The sequence below is a fragment of the Prionailurus bengalensis genome, chromosome D1 (assembly GCF_016509475.1).
Source record: "Prionailurus bengalensis isolate Pbe53 chromosome D1, Fcat_Pben_1.1_paternal_pri, whole genome shotgun sequence".
NCBI classification, from domain to species: Eukaryota; Metazoa; Chordata; class Mammalia; order Carnivora; family Felidae; genus Prionailurus; species Prionailurus bengalensis.
Window position 1 is genome coordinate 78,089,887 of NC_057346.1, and position 19,754 is coordinate 78,109,640.

Consider the following 19,754-nt stretch of genomic DNA (forward strand, 5'->3'; position numbering starts at 1 on the left):
TCTGTGGCTCAACAAAGCAAAGTCATCTGTTCAAGGTCATTGTGCTGTTCAGCTTATCAAGGGACAAAGACAAGGATGGAATGTATGTCTTTTGATTCCTGGTTCAAAGCTCCACACCTTAAAGCATGGTTTGTAGTGATGTTAAAAATAGTTGATCCTTGAACCCCAAGGGTTTGATCTACTTTTGCACGGTAATCTTTTTATAAATACAGTATAGTACTATAAATGCATTTTCTCTTCCTTATGATTTTAACAAACTTTTGTCTAGCTTACTTTAGTGTAATCATACAAAATATAATGTTTATGTAATCACCAGGCTTCTGGTCAACAGTAGGCTAGCAGTAGTTAAGTTCTGGGGAGTCAAAAGTTATATGCAGATTTTTGACTGTGCAGGGGTCAGTGTCCCTAACTCCCACATCATTCCAGGGTCAACTGAAAATGGAGTGAATGAAATTTTTAGGGGTTAAAAAATAATAAATGCCTATTAGACCCCAAAGGAGGAAACTAATGCTAGGAGATAGAGCCTTGATATGAGGAGAAATCAAGAAAGCCAACTGATCTGGAATATTGACTGGAGGTCCCATGTCCTTTCTTTGAATACCAGGAGGATAGAGGGTGGAGGATTCATCAGATGACTTCTCAAGGCCCTTCTGGCCTCCAGAATCTAGCTCATGAATTTGTCCTCTTCAGAGTTAGATCCATCTACTCAATCAGGTTGCTAGAATAAAACATTACTCACATGCAGGTGTTGCTCAAGTGTATACATTTAACTTCCATACAGCTCAGGCTTTCACACATTATATACTGACACTCCTTAAGTGTCTTCCCTTTTTTTTTATTATTTCAAAGAGTGAGAGAGAGAGCACGAGCTGGGATGAGTGGCAGAGGGAGGAAAAAGAGAGGATCCCAAGCAGGCTCCAGACTCAGCACTGAGCCCAATTTGAGGCTCTGTCCTGGGGTCATGACCAGAGCCAAAATCCAGAGTTGGAATCTCACCCGACTGAGCCACCCAGGTGCCCCTAAAGTGTCTTTCCCATAGCACATTCATACTTTTACTTCTCAGTTGGCAATTATTTCAATCTGCCAGTTTACAGTTTGATTTTCAAAGTGTCACCATTTATATCATTATAGCTATGTTTCTATTATTATTTAAATACTTTTGCATACCACCCTTAGTCTAGGAAACATAAGGCAATGTTTAAAGATTTTTATTTTAATCATCATGACAAGTGCACTCCTTAATGCTCATCAACAAAGGGCATTTTTTTTTTTTTAAAAGGCACTACCAGATGATTGTAGTAACATTGAAGCAAAGGCCAAATAATCTTGAAACAAAGGGAGAACTCATTTGGAGGGCTAAAAAAGAGTGTTTTTGTTTTGTTTTGTTTTGTTTTGTTTTGTCTTGTTTTGTTTTTAATTTTTTTTTTTGTAACGTTTATTTATTTTTGAGACAGAGAGAGACAGAGCATGAACAGGGGAGGGGCAGAGAGAGAAGGAGACACAGAATTGGAAGCAGGCTCCCGGCTCTGAGCCGTCAGCCCAGAGCCCGACGCGGGGCTCGAACTCACGGACCGTGAGATCGTGACCTGAGCTGCAGTCGGACGCTTAACCGACTGAGCCACCCAGGTGCCCCGAGTGTTTTTTTTTTTTTAAGATAAATTTTTTATCTCAACTCAATACTTAACTGTATATTCAATTACATTAGAAGAACATGTATTCATTATTCAGAAAATAATTCTGGAAATGTATGGTCGATGATTCTGTTGAAAGATGCAGGATGTAGCAATGGAGGAAATAAACAGATCTTAAAACTGTAAATGGATAAGCAACATAAAATATTTCAGTGATAAGAATACAGAGAAAATTCCTTAAGAGCTCCAAGAGTTGTGGGTAAGATACAGACCTTTACAAAGCAACAAAAGAAGCCTTCAACTTTTTGGTAACAAAGTTTACAGAAAGTTGATAAAATATCAGCAAATATACCATGAAAAATTCCATTTACTTTTGTGCAAAATCATCAACATTAAATGTCTGCTCATATATGTCACTTCCAATATGGTACAGAACCAAGGAATATAAAACATGATTTTATAAAATTATAGAAAAATAATTTTATTGCATGTATTTTTGTTTAATCTATGTAAAACAAAGATTGTAGTCATCTGTTCAATGACATATCCACAGTACCTACCAGAGTTCTGGTATACAGGAAGAACATGAAACAAATCATGTTGTAAACAGCTTATTAGAATCAAACAATGATTAATATTCAATCGGAAAAACCAAACACTGTATCACAACTAGTGATTTATTTTAATCACATTTAAGACTATCGCTTGACTTACATACATTCACATTTCAAACACAGTTCCAAAGCATATCAAGTAAGGAATTGCCTACAGTCTCAAATTGCTTGACCAGCACTGATGTACTCCTAGAAGTTTAAATAGGGAATGGATAGCAAGGTATAGAGATCTCTAGGAAGGAAGGAAGGAAGGAAGGAAGGAAGGAAGGAAGGAAGGAAGGAAGGAAGGAAGGAAGGAAGAAAGAAAAAGAAAGAAAGAAAGAAAGAAAGAAAGAAAGAAAGAAAGAAAGAAAGAAAGAAAGAAAAGGGGAAAAAGAAGACAGTTTTTAGTTCCACAGTTAACCATGACCTTCACCAAAATATTTTCTAGGCCTGTTTACTCATCTGAAAAAGGTAATTCTCAGTTCCAAAATGTCAGTAGAAAGGGGAAAAGAAAGAATAGCATAAAAATAAAGAAAGGTCAAGTCTTCCCTGGTCATCTCCTTCTTATTCTTAAATCACTGCATCCCTGCCCCAAACTCAGTCACTACCTCCTGAGCACCGTCAAGGCCTTCAGCTCAGACCACTGCTTCACCCTCAGTACACTGTCATTCATCTGTCCCCCCATCTTAGACAGTAATTGACCTCATCTCCCAACGTTGGGGAGCTGGCGGTTGGAAGGGTCTCAACAACACAGAACCGGTTCAGAGGAGCCTGTGAAGAGTGGGACCGTTCACTCTGCTCAAGGCACTAAGGGACACTTAGAGGCAGGGCTCAACGTAATATGGGTGAGTTCTGTGAGAGCAGCGAGATTTTAGTGCAGTATGCCATCACTCTATACTCACTACACCCCTGGGTGGTGGGTGCTGTGTTCTTATTTTTAAGACGAGGCACCTGAAGCTTATAGAAACTCGCCCAGTGCCATCCAACTTTTAAGAGGCATTGCTTGAATTCGAACTCAGGCCAAAAATGTATGAGTCGTCCCCAGATGTGTTAGAGAGAGAGCCGGTTCGGCGCCCAGGAGGGAGGCCCGGTCTGGAGAAAAGCTGAGACCCCCGCGGCAGGTGGCAGAGGCAGGAGGGGGAGGCTGCAGGAACCTCGGAGACACGCCCACGCGCCGGCCTTAAAGCAGGGGTCGCCTTAAGGAAGGGGGGCTTTTTCTCACCCGACAAAAAATAACTCCACAACTGGGAGGGGGTTCCGTCCGAGTGCCACCCGCGGAAGGCGGAAGGCTAGGCTGATGGACGAGGACCAGGCCGCTCGGCGGAGATCAGAGGAGGAGGGTTTGGAGAGAGGGGAGGAGACAGCGGGGGAAGGCCAGCCGTCTCGGGCTTGGGACAACCGGGTGGAATGGGACCAGCAAGACCTGTTGATGGGGCTGAGCGGCCGGGAGAGCCGGGAGGCGGCGGGCCCCGAGGAGGCGGCGGAGCCGGAGCCGGAGCCGGGGGTACCGGGCGGCCGGAGGGGAGAGGGGCGGGCGGGCTGGGAGCCCGCCGGGCCAGGGGGCGGGGAAAGGGCGGCCCCCGAGGGAGGGGTGGCGGCGGGTCTGGAGGGCGGGAGGGGCGGAGAGGGGCGGGGAGAGCAGGACCAGACCGACGGGGAGGGGCCGGCCGGGGAGAGCAGGAGTAGAAGCGAGGCTCGGCAGCAGGCGGGGAGCCAGGGCGCCCCGGGGTCCGGCACGCTCCGGAGAAGGTACTGGGAGGGCTCCCGGGAGCGCCACCGGGAGAGGAAGGTGAAGCGCAGGGCCAAGCGCACGAAGCAGGTCGAGAGTAAGTACCGGCTGGAGAAGAAGCCCAACCTCCCGCAGGAGCGGAGGCAGGCGGAGACCCAGAAGAACGTGGTCTTGAAGGGGGAGACGAGCGAAGCCTGTCCCCGCTGGTTGTCGGAGCAGCGACGACGGCCGCCCACCATCCAAATCAGCCTCTCCCCCAAACCTCGCCGCCAGTCGCAGTGGTCCTCGCTCTGCCACACCTCGGTCAGTGTCATTAACGAGCTGGCGCAGATGGGCGACCCAGACGTCCTGGAAATGGTGCAGGAGGAAGGTAGGAGCCGGCGGACTCGGTGGCGCGGGGGGAGGGCGGCCCCGGGCGCGGGGACCCCGGGGGACGTTGGCGGCCCTGCGGCCTGGATCCCGGGGACGTTCTCGGGGTGGCGTGCTCTGCGCGAGACAGGGGCTGCAAGATGAACAGCCCCTGCCCGGGCGGGTGGCTGGGTGACGGCGCGCTGTGTTTCCTCTGCTACTCGCGCGAGCCGGGGACCTGTGTCCTGTGACCCCTGCGGTTCTGAGGCCGCCCTCCTCGCTCCTGTGTGCGCCGCCGAGCGGTTGACTAATGCAGGGAGCGAGGCGAGCGCGCTGGCCGCGTGCGCTGAGGCGCTCCGGCCTCGGACTCCCACGGAGAGCCGCAGCTTGGGGTGCGTGACGGCGGTGCCATGGGTGGGGGAGCTGGCCCCTGAGTCCCTCTGCCTCTCTCCGTTTGCCGATTACTGGCCACGCTTTGAGATCCCTGTTAATTATGCGAGCGCCAGGCTCTAAGATCGATCAGCTTGGGATTCTGGTGCACCTGGGAACGCTGCTGTTTCACCAGCTTTCATGCAATCTTTAGTTCCGTGGAGAAATGTCTGTTCATTGTTTGCCAAGGCCGTTGCACAGACCTATGTTCTGTGGGTCTGTTTTGGTACACACATGTTCCTGAGAATGTACGTATGTTTCTGACACTATCCACAGGACTCTCAGCGATACTCAGTTCCCTCCGCGACACTCTGTTTTCATGTCTTGTGTGGTATTAGATTTAAACATGGCAACAGTGTTTTTAGGCGATAAAAGGTCAAAGTAGTCTTATGATCCAGTCTTGAGAGGCGCTAGGAAATGCAACGCGTTACTGCATCCTCCTCTCTTCTAAACAGCTTTATTGAGGTACACTTTAGATACCATGTCACCCGTTTAAAGTGTGCAATTCAGTGCCTTTTAGTGTATTTACAGAGTTTTGCAATCATCACCACGATGTAATTTTCATCACCATAAAATAGAAACCTTAGCAGTCACACCCCCATTGCCTACCCTTAGCTCTAGGCAGTTACTAATGTATTTACTCTGCAGATGTACCTATTCTGGAAACTTCCTGTAAACTGACTCCTACAATATGTGGTCTTTGGTAACTGTCTTCTTTCTCTTACCATAACGTTTTTGAAGTTCATCCGTGTTGTAATTCGCATGCTTCCTTTTGATTGCCACCTAATACTCCATTGTTAAAGATAAACCACATTTCATCCAGTCATCAACTGGTGGACATATGGGTTGTTGCCAGTTTTCACTGCCACAAATAATGCTGCTCTGAACATCCATGTACAGATTTTTGTATGAACGGCTTTTCGTTTTTCTTGGGTATATCCCTAGGAATGGAATTACATGATCATATGGCAGCTTTATATTAAACACTTTGGAGAAACTGCCAAACTGTTTTCCACGTGTCTGTGGCATTTTATATCGCAACCAACAATATGTAAATGTTGCAGTGTCTCTACATCCTCGCTAACATTTGTTATTGTCTATCTTTTTTATTTATAGCCATCTAGTGGTTGGAAGTGGTATCTGTGTGGTTTTAACTTGCATTTTCCCAGTGATTTCCCAATCAAGTATCTTTCCCACGGCTTATTGGCCATTCATATATCTTCTTTGGTGAAATACACATTTAAGTCCTTTGCTCATTTAGAAGTTAAATCATTTGTCTTATTATTGCGTTGTAAGAGTTCTTTACATATTCTGTATATATGATTTGCAAATATTTTCTCCCATTCTGTGAGTTGCCTTTCCCTGTTCTTGATGGTGTCACTTAAAGCAATTCCCTCCCCCTTTCTTAAAAAAACAATTGAAGGTAGAAGGAAATATGACTATTGAAAACTTTAAACTTTGCCTAATGGCTCTGCTAAATGATACAGTGAATTTATTTGTTAGTGAAAATGAGTGGTTCAGTGTACAAAGTGAAATGACTTTTAGGTGTCTAAAATTAAAAGCCCTTTTCTATACTTAATGGTTTCCTCTGTTGCCGAGAATTACTGTTCAGTTGTAATTTCAATAATCTGAAGGTCTTAATAGATTTTTTTCCACTTGAAACATTCAGTAATTCTTTATAATCAGGCCTTCTAAAGTGGAGTTATGAGAAGGTACAGAAATAGTATTTCTCATTGAGGGAAGAGAGGAAGGAAAAATGTGGAGTATGTAACTTTCTGTGCATAATGAAGAAAAAAAATCTACCAGTGCGGCATTACAGACATTGACCATTATTCTTTTTCAGATATTAGAAATGTGATCTAATTTAGCCACAGGATAATTCTGCTTACTAGAATGTATAGTTAAATTAGTATAACTTCAGCCGTGAGGTCAGATTGCAGCTTGAGTCCATCTAAGGAAGATTAAAAAAATGCTTTTTTAATGTTTATTTATTTTTGACAGAGAGAGAGAGAGAGAGAGAGAGAGACAGAGCATGGGTGGGGGAGGGGCAGAGAGAGAGAGGGAGACACAGAATCCGAAGTAGGCCCCAGGCTCTGAGACGTCAGCACAGAGCCCGATGTAGGGCTTGAACCCACAGACTGTGAGATCATGACCTGGGCCGAAGTCGGACAGTCAACCGACTGAGCCACCCAGGTGCCCCTATCTCAGGAAGATTTTAGAACTTTTCCCAAGCTAATTTGTTTTCCGTTTACTTGGCAAAGACCTTTGTAACTTGTCTATATTCCCTTTTACTGTGATTGAAGCTTTGCCTCTGTTTTGGGCCTAGGTAGCGGAAAGGAGGTTGATATGGAACACCATGTATCTGATGGATGAGGGTGATGACCACATCCAGCCCAAGTTCCCGTTCCCGATTTGTTCATAGATCCAGCATCCAAACAGGGGAGGAGAGGGGTACTGGTGAGAGTAAAGCCTGAGGCTGCTCAGAGGACTCTTAGTTTTCTAAATGTTTTTTCAATATGTCAGGTGTTTTGCTGTGTTGGTTTTACTGCCCGTTACTGAGACCTGTGTTATTACTGTAGTTGTATGAAAAGTGCATTAAAATGACGGTGTATTTTTAAAATATAATGTATTGTCAAATTGGCTTACATACAACACCCAATGCTCATCCCAACAGGTGCCCTCCTCCATGCCCATCACCCATTTTCCCCTCTTCCCTTCCCCCATCCACCCTCAGTTTTTTCTCTGTATTTAAGAGTCTCTTGTGGTTTGTCTCCCTCCCTGTTCGTAACTAGTTTCCCTCCCCCCACCCCCCACGGTCTTCTGTTAAGCTTCTCAAGATCCACAATATGAGTGAAAACATGATATCTGTCCTCTGACTGACTTATTTCACTCAGCATAATACCTTCCAGTTCCATTCATGTTGCTACCAATGGCAGGATTTCATTCTTTCTCATTGCCAAGTAGTATTCCATTGTATATATATACCACATCTTTATCCATTCGTCAGTTGATGGACATTTAGGCCCTTTCCATAATTTGGCTATTGTTGAAAGTGCTGCTGTAAACATTAGGGTACATGTGCCCCTATGAATCAGCACTCCTGTATCCCTTGGGTAAATGCCTAGTAGTGCTATTGCTGGGTCATAGGGTAGTTCTATTTTTAATTTTTTGAGGAACCTCCATACTGTTTTCCAGAGTGGGTGTACCAGTTTGCATTCCAACCAACAGTGCAAGAGGGTTCCCGTTTCTCCACATCCTCTTCAGCATCTATAGTCTCCTGATTTGTTCATTTTAGCCACTCTGACCGGTGTGAGGTGGTATCTCATTGTGGCTTTGATTTGTATTTCCCTGATGATGAGTGACGTTGAGCATCTTTTCTTGTGTCTATTAGCCATCTGGATGTCTTCTTTGGAAAAGTGTCTATTCATGTCTTCTGGAGGGGGTATCTTTTAACATCAGCAATCCAAGGGGTTTTCAGAAGTCATTCTAAATATCCTAAATATATGTTTCTTCCTGGAGTTTAATGATACAGTTACAAAAACTGAAGGGTTGGTTGAAGGAGGCTGAAAATGACTGGGTTCCACAGCATCCATTTTTAGGAGCTACTTTCAATTTCATGTTTTAAAATATAAATGGATTTCTTTGAGTAAATTTACTGATACAGGTAAGCCTGGATCTTGCTTATTAATGTATTTCCTAAATTGTCTTTGAAGAGTAAATAGGAGAAAGTTAAATGGCTGAGTTATATGTGATGAGATTTTTTTTTTCCCAGAGAGAGAATGCTAACATTTTACCTTTTAGACGTAATAGTTAACAAGGTATTCCTAGGATTTGTTAGGTTTTCTCAATTTATTTTCTTCAATATTGAACACATAAGCAATCTTCTCCAGTTAGCTCTTTTCCCACTATCTAGTGATTTTTAAAAGGAAATTGTAAAGGCAAAGTGTAGCAGAATATTTAAATAATTATGTAAACAAACACTGCTAGTAAAATATCAGTGCTGAAGTTGAACTATTGACTGGTTGACATTGTAAGGAAGTCTTGATTTGAAGTATTCATTCTTAGGCTGATTTATGACTCATTCAGCATGGGAAATGACACTTTAAGGGTTTAGCATTGGAAAAGGCACTTTTACAGTTGAAAGAAAAGTGTCTTGAATCTTTACAACTGCATTAAGCATTGTATTTAACTCAACCACCCTTCCTTTGGGAATGTGGATATTTATTTGATTGCATGTATTTTATTTTATGCTGCTGGAAGGGGTGTAAACTGAGAAGATCATCTGGTAAATGCAAGAGCTATTTTTGGGCTCAGGGTTTGTTGGAGTATATATTCTTAGCAACTTGCTTTCAGTTGAAAACTCAAAGCTCAGTCTTTGGGCTGGCTTTACTTTTAGCTCGCATTTTATGATCTCCATAGCAATCAGTATTAAACCCTTCCTATCTCTGGTTTCTAGTGCACAGAAAGAGTATAGTCATTTCCATGGGGCTTCGAGGATGCTGGAGGGATGACAAGAAGCCATTAAAGTTGTTGGCTTCAAATCTTGCCTCCTCAGATACGTTTCTGTTTTGACAGAGGTTTGGTGATTATGTGTAGCGATGCCAGCCTCATACTCTGTGACCGAGTGTGACAGTTTGTCTATATCTCTGACATGTGCAAGCATCTGATTGTGCACGTGTGTGTCAGAGAGATAGAGAGAGCTAGTGAGCACTATGTGTGAAGGGGAGCATAGTGTGTGAGGAAATACATCTATTTTTTCTAAATCTTTCTGCTTTTCAGAAAAGGATAGAATTTACAAAGTGTGTCCCACCCTGGTGATCCGCAGTGGGGGTGGGGAGGGAGGGCCCTTGCCCTCTCCTGAAGGGTGATATTCTTGGGCTGGGGACCCAGAGAGGGCTCCATTATTCAGGATGGTATGAAAGCAGGACGCTAACGTAGGAGGCTGATGAGGAGGTTTCTGGTCAACATTGAAAGGAAGGTGTCAGAAGTGATACAGTGTGAAAAAGAAACAGTAGTTAGCCAAGGAAGAAAACAGTTGTTAGTTCTAGGGAAAGGAGGCAGCAAGTTGAAAGGGAAGAGGGTAAGAAAGAACTAGTAGGGATAGGAGAAAATATGGAGGAACTATTTTTTCCCTTTCCACATTCTCAAATAAACACACTGCATCAAACTCCGATAGCAATTTGCAAATGTTCTTTCAATGCTACATGTTCTTTAAGCTACATGCAGGAAAAATAATTAGGGGAAGGAAGGGTTAGTGCTTACAGTTTTTCCAAAACCAGAATTATAAAATACTCTATAATCCTAGCTTGAGGTGTGCACATCTTCACCCTGTACTTGGAACAGTTCTTCAGCATAATGACTGTTTTTGTTCTCAAGAAAATAAAAGCCTCCCCTAAGTCAGCGTTCAAGTACCATACATTGAGAGATAAAGCGTGTATTCCTTAGAATCCTGTTCTTTATGTACTCATTATAAGACTTTGCAAGATTGGTTTGCTTCACATTCAACATTCCAATGAGATGGTTGCAACATTGTGCAGTTTTGAGTTGTAAACGTAGACAGTATTCATGGGTAAAACACTTTGATGATGGTACTGGACCATGTTTTATATTTTTCAAGTAATTTTTACTTCTATTTATAGTCTTTTAGAGGAGAAAGCCTGCACTCAGAAAAGTTGAGTATTATAGCTATTAGCCATAGTTTTGCTTTGCTTAAGATGACTATTAACTTTCTTTTAACAATTCTTTTTTTTAATTTTTTAACATTTATTTATCTTTGAAAGAGAGAGAAAGGGAAAGAGAGACATAGTGCAAGCAGGGGAGGGGCAGAGAGATGGAGACACAGACTCCAAAGCAGTTTCCAGGCTCTGAGCTGTCAGCACGGTCTGACGTGGGGCTCGAACTCATGAACTGCAAGATCATGACCTGAGCCAAAGTCAGACACTTAACGAACTGAGCCATCCAGGCTCAGTTTTTAATCCACTTAAAAATTTTTTTTTTAAATGTTTTTATTTATTTTTGGGACAGAGAGAGACAGAGCATGAACGGGGGAGGGGCAGAGAGAGAGGGAGACACAGAATCTGAAACAGGCTCCAGGCTCCGAGCCATCAGCCCAGAGCCTGACGCGGGGCTCGAACTCACGGACCGCGAGATCGTGACCTGGCTGAAGTCGGACGCCTAACTGACTGCGCCACCCAGGCGCCCCTTTAATCCACTTTTTAATCCAGTTTTAATTCCAGTTTTTAATCGCAGATCCTGCAACAAAAAGATCTGAATACAAAATAAGTTCTTTCATCTTTATTCTGACACTTTCAAATTTATCTCAAAGAATTTACGTTTAAAAAAATTCTAAAGTTTATTTATTTTGAGAAAGAGAGAGAAAGAGAGAGAGAGAAAGAGAGAGAGAATGAGCAGGAGAAAGGCAGAAAGAGAGAGAATCCCAAGCAGGCTCTGCACTGTCAGTGTGGAGCCTGATGCAGGGCTCCAACTCCTGAACCATGAGATCATAACCCAAGCCGAAAACAAGAGCCTGATCCTTAACCAACTGAGCCCTCCCAGGTGCCCCTCAAAGAATTTAAGTTTTGAAAATTAACAATAGAATATATCCTAACAACAATAATATCATCAAAAATAACTAACATTGACTGACCTCAGTGCTGCATGAAGCATTTACATGAATTGTCTCATTGAAATGCTTGCACAAACCTGATGACATAGACATCAATGCCATTTATATGACACTTGAAAGCTTTCAATTTATGTCTTATTCTCCAGTTGCAAGGAAGGCTGGGAAATGTGTTTTTGTTTTTTTTTTTTTTGTTTTGGTTTTGTTTTGTGTTTTGGTTTTTTTGCTGGAGCACATCACTTCACCTAATTAGGGTTTTGTTAGTAAAGAGGAAGGAGGAGAAAGGATACTTGAGGACAGCCAGTGGCAGCCTCTCCTGTATTTGCCCACCATTAGTAATCCTACCTATTTTTTTACATAGGATCTTCCCAAACTGCTCAAGCCTAGGAGAGTTCTCACTCAGTCTTTGTCCCTCAACTTGCACATCTGAAATTTGACAGCAGTTTATTTCAAATGTTTACGCAGATATCAGTAATCCATGGACATTCCTTCACACGCACTGCCCCCACTGCAGTCCAGACAGCCAGATCTCCCTTGTGGTTCACTGCCACAGCCTCCTAATGTCTCTTTGCTCCATTCCCTCTTCCTTTCTTTCTTCTTTGGTTCCTATTTTTTTTTTCTAATGTTTATTTATTTTTGAGAGAGAAAGAGAGAGAGAGAGAGAGAGAGACAGACAGACAGACAGACAGACAGAGCGAGCGCCAGGAAGGGTGAGAAAGAGGGAGACAGAGTATCCGAAGCAGGCTGTGTTCAGTGAGCTCAGAGCCTGACACTGGGCTTGAACCCATGAACTGTGAGATCCTTTGTTGCTGAAATCAAGAGTTGGACACTTAACCTGCTGAGCCAACCAGGCACCCCCCTCTCTGCCCTCCACCACTTCCCTTTTAGCTCATTCTTCACTGAGGGACCAGTGCTTTTCATAAAATGTAAATGTAAAACTGACTTAAAAGCTTTTTTGTGGCTTGCTGTTTCATTTAGGAAAGAAAAAACAAAAACAAAAACGGGTATACAAAGTCTTCCACAAACTATCCCCCGCTCCATCCCTCTCCAACATCATGTCATGTCACTCTGCCATTTACCTTCTCATCTCTAGCTTGGCTTTCATTTCTTTGAACACCTCAAAACTGTTCCTGTCTTATAGCCTTTGTGTATTCTCACATGGATTGAGTGCCCTCAACTTTCAGATCTCAGTATATGTATTACTTGCCTCAGAGAGATTTTCTGATTTCTTCATATCTAAACTTCCCCACCCCCAGCTCTGTTTATAGCATTTATCTCAAGTTTTGGTCTGCTTCCACTACAGTACTGCAAACTTCTTAATAATAGAGAATCCATAAATGTTAACCATTATCACATTATTATCATTGTTATATTAATGATCAATATCAAGAACTGCAAAAGGTCTGAGATTTTACTGTACTTGGTAGTTAACAGAATATCCTTTTACAGTTTCATGGATACTGGTAGAAGACATAAGATACATAGATCAAAGACAAAGGACAGTGTATTACTCACAGCATTAACAGTAGCCAGCCAGAGTGGCAGTATTTGTGCCCTTTTCTTGAACCCAAGTTGCCACAACTCAATGCAAAGAGGGCCAGATAATACCTGTGTGTGTGGTGGGTTGCAATACAGGAGAGCAATCTGAACTTAAGGAACTTGAGTCTTTTATATTGGTCAGCAATTATGCCTTCCATTTGCTCTGGAGGAAGACATTACTCTGATATTCCTAGACTGTGTGCAAACCTGTCCTTTGCTACAGAAGGAGACTCGAGATCTTCCAAGGGTGTTCACACAACCAAGATCCTTGAAAAGACTTGCAGTCAGTGTCTCACTTGCAAGATGTACAGAAACATGAGAGACCAAAGGAGAATTATCTCCAAACAGTAACTACCTTTAAGTATCGATTCCTAAGTAACATATTTTGGTTTTGCGTAATTAACTTTATGTAAGTGAAGTATTAAAGTTTCTTCTTGTTTTTGTTTTGTTTTTGGTAAATAATATTCTTTGGAGACTTATCCATATTTTTGCATGTAATTGAAATTCATTTAACTTTGTTGCTAAGTATAATATGTGGTATTATTATACTACATTGTATGTATCCATTTTACTGTTTGTGGGTATTTGAGATATTTCGGTTTCCTGGTTATTCCCAGCAATACTTTTATGAACACTCTTGTACATCCCCAGAATGCATGTATTTCTATTGTTTATGTGTAAGGTGGTACTTCTCAAACTTTTTTTTTTTTTTATCTCAGGACTTCTCTATACTTTAAGCAATTATTAAGAACCTCAAATAACTTCTATTTATATGAGTTATGGCTATTGTTATTTACCAAGGATATCCACTTTTACCCCTTCTATTAAAAATAATACTGGGAGTTCTAGCCAAACTACTTGGACAAGAAAAAGAAATAAAAGGCATCCCCATTGGAAAACAAGAATTAAATATCTTTATTAACAGATGATATGATCTTTTATGTAGGAAAACCTAAAAAGTCTAGTAAAAAAAACCTTTAGAATCTATAAATGCATTCATTAAAGTAGAATACGAAGTCAGTACACGAAAACCAGTTGCATTTTTGAACACTCTGAACACTCTGAACACAATGAACACTCTGAAAGGAAATTGAGAAAACAATTCTATTTATAGAATAAGAGACATATCTAGAAAAAGGTTGCTATGGCTAATGTCAAGCAAGTTACTGCCTGTGTTCTCTTCTAGGATTTTTATGGTTTCATGTCTCACATTTAGGTCTTTAATCTAGGAGTGCGCTTATTGTGATGAGCGCTGGGTGATGTATAGAACTGTTGAATTACTATATTGTACACCTGAAACTAATATAACACCGTAGGTTAACTAACTGGAATTAAGATAAAACTTAAAAATAAAGAATAAGATATTTAAAAATTAGCCAAGGATGTGAAAGACTTGTACAAATAAAACTACAAAACATGGCTGAAAAAAAATTAAAAAAATAACATTTAAATGAAAACATACTCCATGTTTATAGATTGGAAGACTTAATACTGTTAAGATCTCCATACTACCCAAAGTGATGTATAGATTCAATGCAGCCTCTATCAAAATTCCAATGATGTTTTTTGCAGAAATAGAAAAAAAACATCCTAAAATTCATATGAACTCTTGAGGGACTGCTGAATAGACGATCAATCTTAAAACAGAAGAACCAAGCTGAGGACTTACACTTCCTGATTTCAAAACTTATTACAAAGCTGCAGTAATTGAAACCGTGGAGTACTGGAATGGAGACAGACATATAAACCAATGGAATAGAAGAGAGAGTCCAGAAATAAACCTTCACATATATGGTCAAGTGACTTCTTTACAAGGGCACCAAGACCATTCAATGGGGGAAAGGACAGTCTTTTCAACAAATGGTGCTGGAAAATTTGGATACCCACATGCCAAAAGAATGAAATCGGACCCTTACCTACCACCATATACAAAAATTAACTCAAAATGGATCAAAGACCTAAATGTCTTACATTCTTAGAAGAAAACACAGAGCAACAGGTTCATGATGTTAGATTTGGCAGTGGTTCCTTGGATATGACACCAAATACACATGTAAAACAATAAAAGTAGACAAAATGACCTCATGAATATTTAAAAATGTACATCAAAAGCAACATAAACAGAGTTAAAAGGAAAACCACAGAATGGGATAAAATGTTTCCAAATCATATATGTGATCCAGCATATTTAGAGAACTCCCAAAACTCAACAATAAAAAAAAATCTGATTAAAAAATGGGCAAGGGACTTGGATAGACATTTCTCTAAGAAGATATAAAAATGACCAATAAGAAGCTGAAAAGATGCTCAACAACATAATCATTGGGTAAATACAAGTCAAAACTAAAATGAGATACCACCTCAAACCCATTAAAATGGCTACCATCAAAAACCCCAAACACCAAGAGTTGGTGAGGATGTGGAGTAATTGGAATCCTTGTGCACTGTTGGTGAGAGTGTATAATGGTATAGCTGCTGTGGAAAAAAATATGGCAGTGTCTCAGAAAATTAAAAATAGAATTACCAGATGGTCCAGCAATTCCACTTTTAGGTATATACCCCAAATAGTTGAAAGGAGGGTCTTGAAGAGATATTTTTTTTTTTCAACGTTTATTTATTTTTGGGACAGAGAGAGACAGAGCATGAACGGGGGAGGGGCAGAGAGAGAGGGAGACACAGAATCGGAAACAGGCTCCAGGCTCTGAGCCATCAGCCCAGAGCCCGACGCGGGGCTCGAACTTGCAGACCGCGAGATCGTGACCTGGCTGAAGTCGGACGCTTAACCGACTGCGCCACCCAGGCGCCCCTTGAAGAGATATTTTTATAGCCATATTGATAGCAGCATAATTCACAATAGCTAAAATGTGAAAGTAACCCAAGTTTTCATTAACATATGAATGGATAAATATAACGTGGTCTACATGTACAATAGAATATTATGCAGCCTTAAAAAGTAGGACATATGGTACAATACTGATGAACCTTGAAGACATTATGCTATGTGAAGTAAGCCACTCACACAATGACAAACACTGTATGATTCCACTTATAGGAGGTACATACAGGAGTCAAAAATTATAGAGACACAAAGTAGAATGGTGGTTGCCTCAGACTGGAGGAGAGGAGAATGAGGAGTTAATGAGTATTGTGCTTCAGCTTTACGACACGTAAGAGTTCTGGAGATAGATGGTGGTGATGTTTGCTCAATATTATGACTGTATTTAATACCTTTCAACTGTGCACTTAAAAATGGTTAGGATGGTCAAGCTTATGTTATGTGTATTTTACCACAATAAAAAAAGTGGGGAAAGAACAGCAAAAAAGAAAGGAAGGAAGGAATAAAGAAAGAAAGGAAAAAAGAAAGGAAAAGAAAAAGCTATATGAATGGCAGGTTTATATTTTCTATATTTTCAGCATATGTTCTAACATTTCCTAAAATTACAATTACTGTGGATGGTCCTTTATTTCACTCCCACTGTGATTTTCTCCAAAGAAATGTTTTTATATGGGAAGTTTTTGACTGGACAAATATTTCTCAGTGTTTTTCCATGTCGGAGGCAATGGAGAATAAGAATCTCCTATGTTTAACTTTTTGTAGTGTCAGAAACTTATTTGAAGATGTATTTTAGTCCAAATGACTCAACAGATAGCTATCACGGAGATGCTTGTGTGTTAGGAAAGTAATTTGGCCTATTTAGAACTGGTAGTGCCTGTTTGTTAGTGCTTTCCTTGCAGACAGTTTGGTTCAGTTCCAAGAAAACATGCTGACAGAATATTAAATCTCACACAGTGAGAACTAAGATGCAACCATGGATATCCCTCTTGGATGTCTTCCTCTCTGCAGTTTCATGGCTATGGATTAATAACTGCATTTGTCAGGGTTAATTTTATTTCTTAGTGGGGGAGATTATATCCTACACATCAGTATTTGCTTTTCCCCTACATCATAGACAGTTTTTGGTGCTGACTTCCACTGGCAGCTATTTTGAACAACTTAGCTCCAGGAAGGGCATCTAAAACCTTCCCGTATTTTTTCTTTGAATTTTTGGTTTCATTTTAGAATTTCTATTTTCTCCTCATGCAGACTTTTAACCTGTTCTGATCAATTGGCCATTCTGACATGTTTTTTTTTTTCTTTCTTATTTAATTTAGAGAGAATATCCAATAGAGAAGCAGAATATATTTTCGGAATGAATGAGGTAAGTCAAATGTATATGTATTAGTTTCCTATAAGTCAGCACAAAAAATTGAGACAAGGTTAGGAATGTACTTTGTATGAATACTTAGGTCTTTGTACTTCAGTTATTTACTCATACTCTATTAACTTTATTTTGTCTTCTGATGTATTCATGTTTTTGGTAAAGAAAACAAATTCCAAGTTTCCTGCAGATTTAATATTCTATCTTGCTAGGTATGATAAGGGAGCAAATAGAAGTATGAATTTGTTTTGAGGCTCCCTGTGAACAAACTCAGATATGCTGAGTCTTGCTGTGCAAGAGAAGAGTATTGGGCTCAAAACTTTGCTAGAGGATAATGCAGGGAGGATATGTGACAGTCTTTGATGTTACCATTACTAGTATGTGATGAGTACTTATTACTTCAAGTGACTCAACACAATATATTAAATGAAATAATAAATAATAAAATTAAATACAACTTATAAAAATAAAAAAAATTCTCTTAACTAAAGGCCTTATTTAGTAAAAGTTACTAAAATTTTAGATTTCTTGTATACAGAGAGTAAGCATTCTAAAGATATTTTGGATCAAATAATCTTTCTGGTAGGGCTCCAGGTGACACAACACTAGTCACGGAGGTAGATTTCCTTGAATCAGGTTACAGGTGACCAGCCGGATAGAAAAAAATTCTTTAAAATTAGTTTTTTAGGAATGACTAAAATTCCCACCCTGGGAAACAACCCACCAGAATAGGTTGGCCCGTCCTAGCTGGCTGGATAGACTGGCTGGGTAAGCTGGTTGCTTAAGATTCCCAGAAGTTCTTGGATTCCTTTAAAACCTGTGACCAAAATGCTGAGAGAAATAGACTCTGAGAACCCAGGGGGCAATGAAAATCATTTAGTCCAGTAATTTTTACAATGTAATTTGTAGACTGCTTGAATGACAATTATATTAAAAATTTCTTAAAAATGCAGACTCCTGGGCCCAACCTTACACACTTAATCGCATTGTTGGGGAATAAGGTTATGGAGTCATGATTTAAAAATAACACCCCAGGTGATTTTTATTGCTCCTAAAGTTTGAAAACCACTGTCATAAAGCAGAATCTCCACAACTAGAGTGATGTAATGTGGTACAGAGTATGTATTCATCAAATGAATAAGTGAATCAAGGTAACTGTGTAAAAAACAACGTGAAAAATTAAAGTTTGTGTGTCTTTGGAGTAGACGGAAGAAAGTTATTGTATGAGATTGACTGATTCAGTTTAAATGATAAAATGTTGTCATTTTCATTTTGTTCACATCGACATAATAGTAATATACTCCTCACAGATCTCTATATGTATTGCTCAAATTAACTTCAACTACGGTTCATATTCTTTGCTTCTCTATGTGTCTTTCATATTTATATATACTCTAAACTTCTATAAGAGAAAAACAATTTCATCAAGTCATATTTGTTCTATTCCCTAACCCTTTGCACATTTTTTAAAATGTTTATTTATTTTCGAGAGAGAGCGAGTGAGCAGGGGAGGGTCAGAGAGAGAGGGAGACACAGAATCCAAAGCAGGCTCCAGGCTCTGAGCTGTCAGCACAGAGCCCGAAGCGGGGCTTGAACTCACGGACTGCGAGATCATGACCTGAGCCGAAGTCGGCCGCTTAACCGACTGAGCCACCTGGGTGTCCTTCCCTTTACACATTTAAAAAGCAATGATATTGCTTCCATGCCTTCAACCTTGGCTAGGTCTTCATTTGAAACAATTTTGCTTAAATTTTTAAGGCTTTACGTTTGGCTTGACACACTGAGAAATGTATTCAATTAACTTTAAGTTATAGTATTTTAGAAATACCATATGTTTTAATTTTTAGTTCTGATTCTATATAAACTTTACTTTTGTTGGAAAGCAACAAGTCAAAGGGGAATTGATTCAATTTTAGGAGGATTTACTTTTAAGAGAGAGAGAGAGAGACAGAGTGCAGGTGAGGGAGGGCAGAGAGACAGGGAGACACAGAATCTGAAGCAGGACCCAGGCTCTGAACTGTCGGCACAGAGCCTGATGCGGGGCTCAAGCTCACAAACTGCAAGATCATGACCTGAGCCTGAGTCGGAAGCTTAACTGACTGAGCCACCCAGGCGCCCAAAACTTTTTGAAGAAAAACATAGGAGAAAACCTTTGGAAAGTAGGTCTTAGTGAAGAGTTATTAGACATGACACAAAAGCATGATCCATAAAAGAAAAATTGATAAATTGGACTTTTTAAAATTTAAGAACTTTTGATCTATGAAAGATCCTGTTAAGAGGAGCAGACAAGCTATAGACCTGGAGAAAATATTTGCACATCCTATATCTGTGGCATTATAAAGAAACAGCAAGGGGAGCCTGGGTGGCTCAGTCAGCTGGACGTCCAACTTCAGCTCAGGTCGTGATCTCACAGCTTGTGAGTTTGCGCCCCACGTTGGGCTCTGTGCCGACAGCTCAGAGCCTGGGTCCTGCTTTGGATTCTGTGTCTCCCTCTCTCTCTGCCCGCCTTCCCTCCCCTCCACCCCCATTCATGCTCTGTCTCTCTCTCCTTCAAAAATAAATGAACATTAAAAGAAATTAAAAAAATAAACAGCAAAACCCAGTTATTTTTCAACACTATGTCGATAGTACTTTATATCTCCTGTTTTCAGAACTGGTCTG

The 19,754-nt window shown here is 40.8% G+C and overlaps 1 protein-coding gene across 3 annotated transcripts in view; it reads left to right on the forward strand.

The window, feature by feature from the left end:
* The first annotated feature begins 3,829 nt into the window (after window positions 1–3,829).
* ANO5 (anoctamin 5) overlaps window positions 3,830–19,754 on the forward strand; it is an 89,955-nt gene continuing 74,030 nt past the window's right edge. For 2 of the 3 annotated variants that reach the window (XM_043580821.1, XM_043580822.1), the window contains exons 1-2: window positions 3,830–4,326; window positions 17,047–17,093. In XM_043580821.1, the coding sequence (XP_043436756.1) occupies window positions 4,287–4,326; window positions 17,047–17,093 (87 nt within the window). In that variant the 5' untranslated portion in view covers window positions 3,830–4,286. Of the gene's footprint in view, window positions 4,327–6,925; window positions 7,191–17,046; window positions 17,094–19,754 lie in introns of those variants that run through there. The other variant, XM_043580823.1, reaches the window with a different exon arrangement.